Below are 16,062 nucleotides of genomic sequence, written 5' to 3'. Positions count from 1 at the left end.
GAGGACAGAATAAAGACATTTTAAAACTAAAAAAATTTTGCCTTCTGAAAAGATATTGGAGGGGCACCTGGGTGGCTCAGTTGGTTGAGCGTCCGACTCTTGATTTCAGCTCAGCTCACGGTTAGTGAGATTGAACCCTGTGTTGGGCTCTGCCATGACAATAGAGAACCTGCTTGGGATTCTGTCTGCCCTTCCCCGCCCCTCAAAAATAAATAAATAAATATTTTTAAAAAAGCTATTTGAGGATGTACTCCAGTAAACAAGTGAGTTAATCAAGAAAGAGAAAAGTAAGCCCTGGAACCAAATCCATCATCTGAAAGCTTCAGGATGATAGCAAAGAGAACTCTCAAAGCAAAAGTTGTAGTTGCACAGCAAGCTTACATAACAGCCAGACCAGAATGAGGTAAGAAAAAGAATTATTAGATTATCTGATATGTTTAAGCCATTGGTTATCAGTCAAGATGATTTTGTTGCCGCTTCCCCAACATCCCACCTCTGAAACATTTTACAGTGTTTGGAATTACTTTTGGATTGTCTGGGGGTAGCAGTGTTACAGGCATCTAGTGAGTAAAAGCCAGCGATGCTGCTAAGCCTTCTACAATGCATAGGGAAGTGCCTCACAGCAAAGAAATATCTGGCCCCAAATGATAGTAGTGTTGATGTTTAGAAACCCTAGTGTAAACATAACTAATTGGGTGGGACAATTAGAAAAAACTTCAGGGTTGATTTTTATTTTAATCGCACAAGTGAAAAAAAATGACTCTGTCGGTAGCCCTAAGAAAAATAAAATTGGTTTAAGAATGCAACTAGAAGTATAGCATACATGTTCCTATAGTAAATAATGTATATATGATCTTAATGTTATAAACAGTAATTACTGGTATAATTAAAAAATCATGATATTAGATGATGTTAGGGTATAGGTATGTGGAGAAAAAGTGTGAGAATAGGGATGGTTAATATTTAATTTCTAAATTCAGAAATCAAATAGTGATAGAAGCATGTTATATCAAAATTTGGAGGTAACTACCAGAAAGAAAATGTTAAAAGACTTGTGAGTGATTGCCTCTGTGACAGTGGAGGTTTGGAGAAAGATTGGAGTAGGCGATTCACATGTTTTATTCTAAGCCTTTAGTACTATTTGGTTTTTTTTTTAAACCATGAGCATGTATTATTTTAATTAAAAAACTTAAGCAAAGGCAAATAAATGTGTGTATGTACATACATATATATGTACTCATCATTGAAGATAGTCAAAAGATGTACCAAAGTTTCTGTAACGTTAGTTTCCTTGAGTTGGATAGCATTTATTAATATGTATTGGTTCTAATATAATTGATAAAAGTTTGATTTATTAGTCTAATCACTTAGTTTTCACCAAGATAGTCATTTCTGATAAATCTGATTGTTGTAGTGATATTGACTCAGTTATTTCAATGTTTTTGCCCTATGTTGCAGCTGCAGGATGTGAGTTTGAATCTATGGAATGTCTACAGCAAGATGGATCCTATGTCTCTGGAGAGTTTGCTTTCAGAAGTAAGGAGCCTAACTATATATTTAACTTATAAATATTACAGCCAGCTCACTTATCCACTAACAGTATTTGAAGAAATGCAAGAGATATTTTTGTCTGAACAATTTCTTCCCAGATTGTTATCTTGAACTCCTTGGGAGTAGAAGTGGACCTGGAAAAGTGATACTGCCTCTTTTGCTGTGAGGAAACCTCACCTGAGGCGAAGCCAAAGCTGCCTACCAGGGTTTACATTTCCACCTAAAGACATTCTCTCGGTTGGGCTGGACTTTAGAAAAACAATACAGAGGATGTCTTTCTGTATTCTTTCTCTGTGACAAAAAGAAAGCAAAGATGGGGTTTGGCTTAAACAAATTAAGAATTAGACGGGGCGCCTGGGTGGCGCAGTCGGTTAAGCGTCCGACTTCAGCCAGGTCACGATCTCGCGGTCCGTGAGTTCGAGCCCCGCGTCGGGCTCTGGGCTGATGGCTCGGAGCCTGGAGCCTGTTTCTGATTCTGTGTCTCCCTCTCTCTCTGCCCCTCCCCCGTTCATGCTCTGTCTCTCTCTGTCCCAAAAATAAATAAACGTTGAAAAAAAAAAATTAAAAAAAAAAAAAAAAAAGAATTAGAGCAGAGGTCAGCACATGTAGGCTTTGTGTGCCCTCCATCTCTGTTAGAACCACTCGGCGGTGCTATTGTAGCCTGAGAGCACCCGTGGACAGTGCTTAAATGAATGGGGGTGTCTGTGTTCCAAGGAGACTTTATTTACAAAAATATGTGGCCTGCCCACAAGCCATAACTTGTTGATTCCTGGATTAGAGGGTCGGGCATTAACTGTTCATCTGAACTTGGAAGAAAACATGAAGTTGGGTGGAACACTTTGCAGTGAGGAGCAACGGATAAAACTAAGGCTCTGGGAATACTTGCTGTGGTGAAGCAGCTCAGCAGTATCTCTCAGTGGCCATGGCTAGATATACATAGAAGAAGAACAGTGTGTAGCCTTTTAATTAATTTAGTTATATTATTAAAACCCAATGAGGGGCGCCTGGGTGGCGAAGTCGGTTAAGCGTCTGACTTCAGCCAGGTCACGATCTTGCGGTCCGTGAGTTCGAGCCCCACGTCAGGCTCTGGGCTGATGGCTCAGAGCCTGGAGCCTGTTTCCGATTCTGTGTCTCCCTCTCTCTCTGCCCCTCCCCCGTTCATGCTCTGTCTCTCTCTGTCCCAAAAATAAACGTTGAAAAAATAAAAATAAAAAAATAAATAAAACCCAATGAAAATAACAAAAATGAAAACTATAGACTAGTCTCACTTATCCATGTTGATGCCTGTATTTTAAGTAAAATATTAGCAAATAGAATCCAGTACCATGTCAGAGTATTCCCTGATGAAATAGAGCTTAACAAGGGTACAATATTTAGTTTAGTGTCAGGAAACCTATTAGTGTAATCACTATACTAATTTTTTTCCTTGGAACGATTTGTGATGATTCCATAGGTGTCTAAAAGGCATTTGATAAAATTGAACAGCCATTCTGTTTAAACATTTCTAATTAAACAAATATAAAAGAAAAATAAAACCTGAACTTTTTATCCTATGAAGAGACCTAATCATCATCATCATCATCAATCCATTGCTAGCCTAATTATGGAAAAAAGTGAAAATCAAAAACATGTAACATAAGAATGCAAAAATGATAAAGAAAATTTAACCACAAAGAAAGAGAGATAAGTAGTTTAGGAGTTTCTACAACTGTCTGAGACCCATACCCAACTTGCCTGCAGTCATTTGAATGTGAGGATGCCATTGTTCACACATGGAGGCTAAATGTAGCATTGTAGTTTGGAGAACATTGGAAGCATCTCTGGATGCCCATTGAGAGGGACCACACAGAAGGACATTTTTAAGTTTGTTTATTTATTTTGAGGTGTAGGGTCGGGGGGAGAGGGAGAGCAGAGAATCCCAAGTAGGCTCTGCACTGTCAGCATGGAGCCTGAGGTGGGGCTTGAACTTATGAACCATGAGATCATGACCTGAGCCAAAATCCAGAGTCTGGGGCACCTGGGTGGTTCAGTCAGTTGAGCCTCCAACTTCAGCTCAGGTCGTCTCACAGTTCTTGAGTTGGAGCCCCACATCGGGCTCCATGCTGACAGTGCAGAGCCTGCTTCAGATCCTCTGTCCTCCTCCACTTGTACTCACTCTCTGTCTCTCTCTCTCTCTGTCTCTCTCTCAAAAATAAACATTAAAAAAAAAAAATCAAGAGTCAGCTGTTTAATCAACTGAGCCCCCCAGACACCCCAGAAGGATATTTAAAAAAAATTTTTTTTTCTTTAACATTTATTATTGAGAGAGAGACACACACACAGCATGAGCAGGGGAGGGGTAGAGAGGGAGAGACACAGAATCTGAAGTAGGCTCCAGGCTCTGAGCTGTCAGCACAGAGCCTGATGCGGGGCTCAAACTCACAAACTGCGAGATCATGACCTGAGCCAAAGTCGATCGCTTAACCCACTGAGCCACCCAGGTGCCCCCCAGAAGGATATTTTTAATTGCACCTGAACAGATGATGACATTTTTGGCTGAAGAAGCAGTAGTGGTAATCACCATGGACTATAGACCAGGCCCTTCCCTGGTTTTCTGACTTCCCATGAGCAAAGTCTGCTGAAGTTCAGACCCTACCCTCAAAATATTTTAATTTAGTAATTAACAAATGCACAAATGCACTCAGACCCAGACTCTGATCAATTGTAGATCAAAATTCCTTGGATCCCTATTTTAATGACCTGATAAAAGAAAAGATATACTTTTGTAAAGGTAAATATTACCTGCTTCAGTTTTTACTGTTCTTTTATCACAAAATGGCTGGCATGTGGTAAAAAAAAAAAAATTAGAAGAAAATTTTATTGTTAATCAAGAAACAGTCAAGAGAGGGCACCTGACTGGCTCAGTCGATAAAGCATGCAATTCTTGATCTCAGGGTTTTGAGTTCAAGCCCTGCACTGGGTGTAGAGATTACTTAAAAATAAAATCTTAGGGGTGCCTGGGTGGCTCAGTTGGTTAAGCATCCAATTTCGGTTCAGGTCATGATCTCATGGTTCATGAGTTCGAGCCCTGCATTGGGCTCTGTGCTGACAGCTCAGAGCCTGGAGCTTACTTTAGATCCTGTGTCTCTTTCTCTGCCCCTCCCCAACTCGTGCTCTCTTTCTCTCTCTCTCTGTCTCTCAAAAATAAACATTATTAAAAATTTTTAAAAATAAAATCTTCAAAAAAAAAAAAACCAGTCAAGAGAATTAGATCCAGATATTGAAATTAACTAATGGAGAATTTTAAGCAGCTAATAAAAATGCTGAAGAATCAGGGCTGCCTGAGTGGCTCAGTCAGTTAAGTGTCCAGCTTCAGCTCAGGTCATGATCCTGCGGTTCGTGAGTTTGAGCCCTACGTCAGGCTCTGTGCTGACAGCTCAGTGTCTGGAGCCTTCTTTGGATTCTGTGTCTCCCTCTCTCTCTGCCCCTCCCCCGCTCATGCTCTGTCTCTCTGTCTCTCTGTCTCTCTCTCTCTCTCTCTCTGAAGGATGAATAAATATTAAAATAAATGCTGAAGAATCTGAACAAAAAGAGAACAGCATATATGAAAAGATGAGAAATTTCAGCAGAGACTTGAAAAGTAGAAAAAGAACTAAATGGAAATGCTAGAAATGAAAATACTATATCTAAAATGAAGAATTCATTAGATTGTCTTAACAGCAGCCTAGATACAAATGAAGAAGTGTTCTGTGAATTAAAGATATATCAAAGGCAATTTCTCAACTGAAGGACAAAGAGAAGAGCAGCAAGGGGAGTAGAACAGAGCATCCAGTACCTGTCAAACAATGTCAGATGATCTAACATAGTATAGTTAGAATCCCAAAAGGAGAGTAGAGAGAAAATGCAGCAGGAAATCTGAGTTGATACTGTCCAAGAACTTTCCAAATTGATAAAATCAGTCCACAAATCCATGAAGCTCATTGAACCCCAAGTGGGATAGAAACTACTATAGATATGTATAAAAATGACAATAAATTTGTACAGGGATCTCTTGTGGTGAGTTTACAAATGTGCTTAATAAAATTCAAATTCAACAACCAAAAGTATTTAAAAATGCTATTCCTGTCTTTGAGTCTCTAGAAAATCACTGAAAAGGGTGTGATCCATACCTATATTACTTTTTAAAAATTTGCCTTATTCCCCCTTCTCTCAGCTATTTCATAGCTTCCAAACTTCTCTGAAACCCTCTTTTCTCTCCACCATCCAAATACTTTTTCTGCTCATATTTATTTCCCCCTTTGCCAAGATTGTAATCTTAAGCCAGGATTGACATCTGGGCTTTAATTTCCATTGGCCAATCATTGCTGGCAGCTCTTTGATGGCCAGAGAACATACAGCTCTATGCTTCCTGGTCAGATCCCACAGATCTCAAGAGGGAGAGTGCATACTCCTCTGCGAAGTGTATTTTTTTCTTTCATTATTTTTTCCATGAAATATTCTTTTTTCTTTTAAAGGTTTTTTGTTTTTTGGTTTTTTTGAGATAGAGGGAACCAGCGGAGAAGGGGCAGAGAGAGAGAAGGACAGAGGATCCTAAGCAGGCTCTGCGCTGACAGCAGAGAGCCCAAGGCAGGGCTCAAACTCACGAACTATGAGATCATGGTCTGAGCCAAAGTCGGACGCTTAACCGACTGAGCCACCCAGACACCCCTCCATGAAATATTCTTTACAGATGAACTGCACCAGTTCTCACAAATACACTAATTAAACTATAAGGAGGTGCTACTTTTTCATCTACGAAAATGCTAGAAATTTCTAAAAGACTAGATTGAGTTGCCACTTGTCAGAGTAAGAGTGAGGCCTTCAACGGAATAGGTGAAATGCCTGTCTTGAGTGAACATTTGGCATCCCTATCCAGCAATTTCTCTTTTTTTTCTTTTTAATTTTTTTAACATTTATTTATTTTTGAGAGACAGAGAGAGACAGAGCGTGAGCAGGGGAGGGGCAGAGAGAGAGGGAGACACAGAATCTGAGGCAGACTCCAGGCTCCAAGCTGTCAGCACCAGAGCCCTTTGTGGGACTTGAACTCACGAATCGCGAGATCGTGACCTAGGCCGAAGTCGGATGCTTAACCAACTGAGCTACCCAGGTGCCCCCAACATTTTCTTTTTTATTTTTTTAAATGTTTGCTTATTTTTGAAAGAGCGTGCTGCACAAGCGGGGGAGGGGCAGAGAAAGAGGCGGCAGAGAATCTGAAGCAACTCCACGCTGACAGTGGAGAGCCTAATGCAGGGCTTGAATTCATGAACTGTGAGATCATGACCTGAGCAGAAGTTGGACATTCAACTGACTGAGCCACCCAGGTGCCCCCCAGCAATTTCTATTTAGTAATTTATCCTAAGAAATTAAAGATGTCACTGAAGAATATTCACTTGAAGTATTGTTTATAAAAACTGTAGACAAAGTAAATGTCCAACAATAGGAATTTGGTTAAATAAAACTATTCAGGGGGCACCTGGGTAGCTGTCAGTTGAGCAGCCGGCCTTAATTTCAGCTTTGGTCATGATCTCACAGTTCATGGGATCGAGCCCCACATCTGGCTCTGTGCTGACAGTGCTTGGGGTACTCTTTCTCCCTCTCTCTCAAAATAAATAAACTTTAAAAAAAAAATTCTTTTTCTCCCTCTCCGCCCCTCTCCCCAGCACGCATTCTCTAAAAAAAAAAAAAATCTCAGTGGCCCATTATACTGTCATTTGAAATGATGTTTTAGAATTGGATTTGATATAGGGGTGCCTGGGTGGCTCAGTCAGTTGACCGTCTAACTTTGGCTTAGGTCATGATCTCATGGTCCTTGAGTTCAAGCCCCATGTTGGGCTCTGTGCTGACAGCTTCGAGCCTGGAGCCTGCTTCAGATTTTGTGTCTGCCTCTCTCCACCCCTCACTCACACTCTGTCTCTTTCTCTGTTCCTCCCCTGCTCGTGCTCTGTCTGTCTCCCTCTCTCTCAAAAATAAACAAACACTAAAAAATTTTTTTAAAAATTGAATTTGATATAGAAAGATGTTCAAAATATATTTAGCAAAAAAGTAAAAGGTATTCCATCTTTGTAAAGTTTGTATGTCTGTGTCTTAGAAACTTTAGGTGATAGTCTTATTGGTCACTTGTTTTCATTTTCCCATTTTTATTGCATTGTGTAATTCATAAAAATACTTTTAAATATTTAAATTGAGCTTTTTTTCCCTCTTGGTCAGTCAGTATAGTGCCCTTGAGTTTTTTTTTGTTTTTTTTTTTTTTTGCTTGTTGATTTATTAAATACATAGTCCTTGATCCCTGCTATTTCTTGGATACTGTGCTTATGCTAAAGTCACAGAAATAGGTAGACCTGGCTCCCGCTCATACTATTTAATGGGCTCTTAGGCCAATAATAACAGCATACTTTGGTAACTGCTATAATTGCAGTGGAACATAAAGGGTAAGGAAAATCATTCTTCCTGGAATTGCTTCCCAGAGCATGTGTGGTGATCAGAGATTTTCCAGACCAAGGAGGAGGCGGTATGAGCATTCTAGCCACAGGGAAGGAACCTGTCTGAGCCCCAGAATCGTCTCCTTTTCAACATTGAGAGAAGTTGTTCAAATGTGGCTGCTGTCCCCTTGCCTAGTCCTTAAGCCAGCTCAGTTTACCGGTGGTGCCATGGATATGGACTTTGAGCCACCAGAGAGCAGGATGCCAGCGTAGGGCCAAGAGTTCTGACTAAAGTTCAGCATCTTTTGCCACCAGCCAAGAACGAAGGCACACTGACACAGTCTCAGCATTTTCTGACCTTTGCTGCGTATCTGACCTTGATATCTATCTGGGCCTGTCTTCTGGATTTGACTTCAAAGAGTCTGAGCAGATAAACTTTCCCTTCTTCCACATCAAATGCAACTGACCATTTCTACCTACATACACAGTATCCATTGGAAAAGTTGGAGAATACTGTGCTGGAAAAAACAGGCTCTGGGTATCTCCTGCCTAGATATATTTCCACTTCTGCTTCTCTTTAGTATTCCATCCTTAGGTAGATCACTTTACTCTGAAGTATCTCAGTCTCCTCATCTTTATAGTGAGCATAGAGAAATATAAGGATGTTAGGGTGTTTTAAGACTCTGTGTGTGTGTGTGTGTGTGTGTGTGCGCGCGTGCATTTATGTGGGCATTTCATGTATAATGCTAGTTATTTTTAATATGAGAATTCATTGCATCTTTCATTTCACTCCTAGCATGGAGCTGAAAGCAGTATTTAATGATTCATTCTATCTTATTCTGTAATTAGTACTAACACACCTGGCTCCCTCGGGGAAATTTTTTGGAACAGAGTGCCCCATCTTTTTTCGTGTATCCTCTAAAACACATGGACTATCTTGGACCCTGGATCAGGGGCACTGATTGGACCTGATAGCAGCAGGTCAGGATCCCAAACTCAGGAGGTCTGGTTTACTGGGCCAAGGCACAGAGGTGGTAGGGTAGGACAGTCTGACCCAGATAATTGTAGATTTCCAGTTACAAATAGGCACATATTTGGGGTTGCCTGGGTGGCATAGTCGGTTAAGCATCAGACTCTTGATCTCGGCTCAGGTCATGATCTCGCAGTTCCTAAGTTGGAGCCCCTCATTGGGCTCTGAGCTGATGGCGCAGGGCCTGCTTGGGATTCTGTCTCTCCTTCTTTCGGCCCTTCCCCCACTTGTGGTCGAACTTGCTCTCTCTCAAAATAAACAAACTTAAAAAAAAATATATGCACATATTTTGTGTATATATATGTGTGTGTGTATATATATATATATATATATAATACGTCTGTAAAAATAGAATGAGAACATTTTCCAAAATGTTTTTCCTTTTAATTTTTTTTAATGTTTATTCCTTTTTTGAGAGAGAGAGAGAGAGAGAGAGAAAATATGCGAGTGGGGGAGGGGCAAAGAGAGAAGGAGACAGATTTTGAAGCAGGCTCCAGGCTCTGAGCTGTCAGGACAGAGGGCTCGAACTCATGAGCTGTGAGATCATGACCTGAGCCGAAGTCGGACGCTTAACTGACTGAGCCACCCAGGTGCCCCATATTTTCCAAAATGTTAACAGTGATTTTTCTAGATTTTCTGAGTTTCTGTAATAAATGTATATTACTTGTGTGTCTGTTTTTAAAGACTTTTTATTAACACAGATTCAGAAAAGAACATAAAACTAATATGTAATTTAATAAGTCATTATAAAGCAAAGCAACAGAGTCTTGCCACCCCAGAAGCAGTCTGAGTGCTTTTTGCCAAACCCATCACCTCTTTCCTACTCCCCGAAGAATAACACTATCATGAATTCTGTGGCAATGACCCCTACTTTTCTTTGCAATTTCATCATCAAAATGTGCTTCCAAATGTGCTTCATGTATAATGCTAGTTATACTTTGCATACTATATATACTATATACATAGTTTAACTTTGCCTGTGTGTGTGTGTGTGTGTGTGTGTGTGTGTGTGTGTGTGTGTTTAGGTTTCTTTTAAATTTTTTTTTTCAACGTTTATTTATTTTTGGGACAGAGAGAGACAGAGCATGAACGGGGGAGGGGCAGAGAGAGAGGGAGACACAGAATCGGAAACAGGCTCCAGGCTCTGAGCCATCAGCCCAGAGCCTGACGCGGGGCTCGAACTCACGGACCGCGAGATCGTGACCTGGCTGAAGTCGGACGCTTAACCGACTGCGCCACCCAGGTGCCCCTAGGTTTCTTTTAATCTATAGGTTCTTTTTGTCCCTACCCTCACTTAACTGTTTATTAAGGAAATCAGATCATTTGTTTTATAGTTATCCTCATTGGGATTTGTTGATCACATTCCTATCATGTAGTTTAACATTTTCCCTGTCTTCTGTATTTCCATATTATTGGTAATTGAATCTAGAGGTTTAATCAGTGTCAGGAATGATTTTTGGAGGGAAAACTACTTCTGAGAGGGTATTCTTTACAAGAAGTATATATGTGTAATTGAATCTCTTTTAATTTTGTGAACAGTCGCTGATGTACGGTCCTTAGGTCTTTAATTGATTAATCAGATCCTTAATTCACCATTGTAAAATGGTAGTATTCCAATTCTATAATTCCTTCTTCATTTATATTCTCTAAAGAGAAATAATTCAGCTTGCTATTTGGTTATGCAGTGGTGGAGTTCATGTGGGAAGAACAGGATAATTGTTTGAATTCTTGCTTTTATTTATCAATTTTCAAAATAAAGTTGGTTCCCAACCATTCCCAAAAGTAACCAATTAGTTCTTTTTAGTATATCTCATTTTGAACTCATAGATTTAAACCTATTTGATGTGTTTTTATCCAGTGCAGTTACCATCTTTGCTGATGTTCAGCTTGTTTCATCTTTGGGTAGTAGCTCACTTAAAGTTGGTTACAAATTGTTTTGACACAACCCTAATAGTCCTTGATAACTTCCTTGCCATATACTACGATAAGAGATTCCTGGGTTCTCTTATACATTTCCTGTCCCAGGTCTGGAATCGTCATTTCTCTAATAAGTTCTAGTTTGTTTGGGGAGTGGTATTTTAGCACAACAGTGTAGGTGCTGCGAATGCTCATTGGTACTGGTTTGGTCATTGTTTCTATATCTCTTCAGTGGACAGAGGTAGGAAATTCTCTGTGTGTGTCTTTCTCTCCATATGTATATACAAATATTCTCACATGTATACCTGATTTTTTTATCCCAAATTATATATAAAACATATTCAGAAAGCAGTATCAGCACTGTCACCCATGTGATTACTTAAAATAATTTTAGATACATATACACATATACTTCTGTATTTATTTATAAATAAAATATAGATCATCTGGGCAACAAGCAGCGGAGCCATTAGTAAGAATGTTGTTTACACTAAGAATTCCCAGCAGGGGTCCATTGTGCTTTATGCCTAGGGCCAGTAGACTCAATACCTGGCTAACACGGAGCCCATAGGTCTGAGTACTTGCTTATCCCCAACTGGGAGAGAAGAATGGAGGAGAGCATAAATCCAGCTAGTAAGTTTTAATGCAGCAAACAGAATGCCTGCTGTGAGCAAGGCACTAGGCCAGCGCCCAACATACAGACACTTAAACTGTGAGATGGGCAGTGAAGATAACTTATCTCAGTACAAATTATCAGCAACTTCAGAATAAGACAAGGATACTATTTGAGTGTCTTAAGCAACTCATAGATGTTTTTTTTTTTTTTTTTTTTTTGGTTAACTGATGATGTTTTAAAGGAAAGCCAGTAGCACAAAGCAATGTGTGGTGACTGGGAACCAGAATGAGTTCAGAGAGGAGGCTGAAAAGTAGCTGGGATGGGGAAGGAAAGAGGTTGCACAAAGAGGAGAGTCAACTGGGAAGGGCACACAGTTTCACAATCCTCCCACTGCCACTGGGGGAGGGTGTAAGGGAGGAGAGGGCTCTGGGCCACCCATGCCACCACCCAACTTCTAACTAAGGTCATCTAACTTGTCCTTAAAGCTCCACTGATGTGACCCTTTTGGCACAGGATGTACCATCTTTAAGATACATCATAGGGGCGCCTGGGTGGCGCAGTTGGTTAAGCGTCCGACTTCAGCCAGGTCACGATCTCGCGGTCTGCGAGTTCGAGCCCCGCGTCGGGCTCTGGGCTGATGGCTCAGAGCCTGGAGCCTGTTTCCGATTCTGTGTCTCCCTCTCTCTCTGCCCCTCCCCCGTTCATGCTCTGTCTCTCTCTGTCCCAAAAATAAATAAACGTTGAAAAAAAAAAAATTAAAAAAAAAAAAAAAGATACATCATAAATAGGTCCCTCTTTCCAACAAAGATTGCTAAAGGCATTGCTAAGGCATTGGAGTGGCCATTACTGCCCCCCTTTTTTTTAAACAATTTTATTATGCTATAATTTATATACCATAAAATTTGCCCATTTAAATGTACAATTCAGTAGTTTTTAGTGAAATTTACAGAGTTGTACAACCACCACCATAATCGAATCTTAGAATATTTTCATCAACCCAAAAAATTCCCTTGTGTTCACTTGCAGTCAGTCTTTGTTCCTCATTCAAATCACTGATCTACTTTCTGTCTCTATAGATTGGCCTTTTCTGTATATTTCATATAAATGGAGAATACGCCAGGTGGTCATTTATATCTGGCCTCTTTCACTTGACATAATGTTTTTGAGGTTCATCTATGTTGTAACATGTATCTGTAGTTTGCTGTTAACTTTTTAAAATGTTTATTTATTGAGAGAGAGGGCGAGTGGGGGAGGTGCAGAGAAAGATGGAGACAGAGGATCTGAAGCAGGCTCTGTGCTGACAGCTCAAACCTGATGTGGGACTTGAACTCACAAACCATGAGATCATGACTTGGGTTGAAGTCTGATGCTTAACCAGCTGAGCCACAACAGGCTCCCCTGCTGTTAACTTTTAAAACATTTAAACAGTCTGGTATTTTGAGATCTGATTCATGATTCTAAAGTACTTGAGATCTGATTCATGTTTCTAAAGTACTTCTTAATATAACCAAATGCATTATCCTTTTCATTTTCTTCATAGGATTTGGTGGCTTTTGAACATCAGTGGACTAGCTTCTTTGCTAATTTTGATACAGAAATTCCTTTCCTGCTGGAACTTTCTGAATCTCAAGCGGGTGAGGTATGTAAGGGAAGGGTCAAAGAGAAAGAAAAACCTGATTAACTTATTGTTTCTATTTTTGTTTTGTTAATTTTTTCAGAATACAACACTACCGATCCTAATATGTTTATTCTTTCCTTATGCTTTGTTGTATGCTGTATAGAAGTCTTTAACCCCCATGCCAACCTACCAACATCTATAAGGAAGTTGGGTGTTTGGTACCAGCTCCTATATAAGATGGATAGTCATTTTTCAGTGTCATGATACCTCTGTCAGCAAGGAATTCTATTGGGCAGTAGTTGATAAGCCTAGACATAATTTTCCACGTGTGAGTAGCACACCTTTGTCAGTTGAGTGTCTAGGTAAATTTTTTTTTCCACGCAAACAATGATGAAGTTACTAGATTCAGGGTCAGATTCACTCCAGGAGTAAACAGTGGTATCTAAATCAAGAACCGAGGCATAGGCCAGTGCCCAAAACTAGTCAGTAAGAAGGATCAGAAGACAAATCTTGAGCTTGCACTTGAGCGTACTTTGGTTTTGCACGCCAGTCCTCAGCTCCCCTGTGCTACACTGGCTCCTGATCTTTGGAGCTGGTGTTGACTTTTGTTGTCATGCATCTCACTTTTACGTATGTTATAAACACCACCAACACATTGCTATTATTTTTGTTTAAGCAGTCAGTTCTCTTTTTAATCTCATTTTAATCCTTTCTAAGAAGATTTAAGTAATAAAAAAAAATCTTACATATTTGCCCATGTAGTTACTGTTTTTGATGCTCTTCATTCCTTTGTGACGATCCAGATTTCCATTTGGTATGATTTCCTTCTCCCTGAAGTGTCCATTAATATGTTCCATAGTGAAAACTTTCTGATGATGAATTCTTCCAACTTGTATAGGTCTGAAAAAATATCTGTATTTCACCTTCATTTTTGGGAGACATTTTGCCACGTATAGATTCTTGGTTGACTGTTTTTTCCTTTTTGTACCTGGAAGATGCTGTTCCACTGTCTTCTCACTTGCATTGTTTCTGATGGTCTGTTCTTTCGTCTTTATCTTTGTTCCTCTCTGTATAACTGTTTTTTTTCCCCCTCTAGCAGCTTTTAAGATTTTCTCTTTTTTTACTGGTTTTGAGTTGATTCTGATGTGTCTCACTATAATTTTCTTTATGTTTCTTGCGCTTGGCTCTTGTTGAGCTTCTTGGATCTGTGGATTCATAGTTTTCTTCTAGTTTGGGAAGTTTTTGGCCATTATTTGTTCAGATATTTTTTCTGTCCATCTTTTTTTTCAGAGACTCTAGTTACCTCTATATTAGGCCACATGAAGTAGTCCCACATTTCACCAGTGCCCTTTTTAGTTTTCTGGATTATTTTTTCTCTCATTACTGTGGTTCCTAGAGTAAAAGATACTAAAAAAGGTATATTCTGTGACATGTCACTCCTTGTTTCCTATCACTTCCTTCTCATTCACTCCCTCACTCCACCATTTTCCACCTACTCTACTACCAGTAGATAACAAATCTCTTCATTTCTGATTTGTCTTTCTTTTTCTTTTGCACACATGAGCAGATACATGTGTATTTTCTTATGTCCTCTTGTTTTTTTCATTGAAGGGCAACATACATGTAGTCATTTTCACTTTTTCACTTAACAAGAAAATATCCTGCAGCTTTCTCCAAGTCAGTTCATTGAGATCTTCTCATTCTTTGTTATGATTCATAGTATACTACTGTGTGGATTTGTAATTTATTCAGCCGTTCTCTTATGTGTGCTCATTTAGGTTGTTTTCAATATTCTGCCATTGCAAACAGTGCCATAGTAAATAACTTTGTGCTTATGTATTTTCATATTGTTGGAGGTTTGTATACCTAGTAATGCGATTGCTGGGTCACAAGGTAAGTGCACATCTAGTTGTGTTAGCTATTGCCAAATTTCTCTTCAGAAGGGTTGACCAATTTGCATTCCCACCAGCTGTATATGAGAGTGCCTGTTACACCACAGCCTCACCAACAGGATGTATTGTCACACTTTTTAATTTCTCACCATCTCGTAGATAAGAAATGGTATGTCAGTATTATTTTAATTTGTATTTTTCTAATAATGAGTAAGCTTGAACTTTTTTTCATGTTTGAAGGCCACTTTATATTTTATTTTCATATGTTTTTTTCCCGTTTTAGTATTAGTACAGTATTATTAACAGAACTAGAGGAAATAGTGGTCGAATGATCCTCATAGGTTATTAGGATTACTTGAGATAATACATTTAAGTGTCTATCACAGTAGAGGTAAACCTCAGTAAAATATAGCTATTATTTTAATATAGAGAGAGTTTTTACAGATCAGTAAGATCTGTAAACACCAAAACTCCAATTGATGAACATCCAGAGGATGTAAACAGTTAATTACCAAAGGGAAATCCAGATAGCCATTGAACATATTTGAATATATACTTTATTTCATTAGAAATCAAAGGAATGTATAATACAGCTGCAGTGAGGTACCATTTTTCATTTATCAACTTGGAAAATATATTTTTAAATGGACATTTAATCGACAGTGCTTATGAGTTTACCCTGAGATAGGCACACTCATGTATGGTAAGTGGAAGTGTATATTGATAAAACTTTTTTGAAAAACAATTTGGCAATATAGTTTTGCCTTTTTACCGTATAATTTCATTTCCATATCTGCTTTAAGAAAATAATCAAAGCTGCAAATAAAACTTATGAAAAGTTGCTTATTGTAGTATTATGATATAAGAAACATAGATTTCTAAGAATAGAGGGCTATTTAATAAACTTTGGTACAGCCATATGCTATGGATGTACCATAGAAAAAAGATAGGAAGAAAATTTACCAGAAAGTTAACAGTTCTTAGATTGTTATATTTTAAAA

General features: G+C 39.1%; 1 protein-coding gene across 1 annotated transcript in view; it reads left to right on the top strand.

Annotated features, from left to right (window-relative positions):
- The window catches only part of DNAAF9 (dynein axonemal assembly factor 9), a 131,559-nt gene that overhangs the window by 31,816 nt on the left and 83,681 nt on the right, over window positions 1–16,062 (top strand). Inside the window, exons 7-8 of the mRNA XM_047069165.1 lie at window positions 1,459–1,536; window positions 13,092–13,190. Coding sequence (XP_046925121.1) covers window positions 1,459–1,536; window positions 13,092–13,190 — 177 coding nt within the window. The remainder of the gene's footprint in view (window positions 1–1,458; window positions 1,537–13,091; window positions 13,191–16,062) is intronic.

Source organism: Lynx rufus, unplaced genomic scaffold (assembly GCF_022079265.1).
Source record: "Lynx rufus isolate CCGP_SWC_20201006 ecotype Redwood Valley unplaced genomic scaffold, mLynRuf1.p SCAF_8, whole genome shotgun sequence".
NCBI lineage: Eukaryota > Metazoa > Chordata > Mammalia > Carnivora > Felidae > Lynx > Lynx rufus.
The sequence above is the reverse complement of the archived record's forward strand: the minus strand, read 5'-3'. Positions and strand labels throughout refer to the sequence as shown.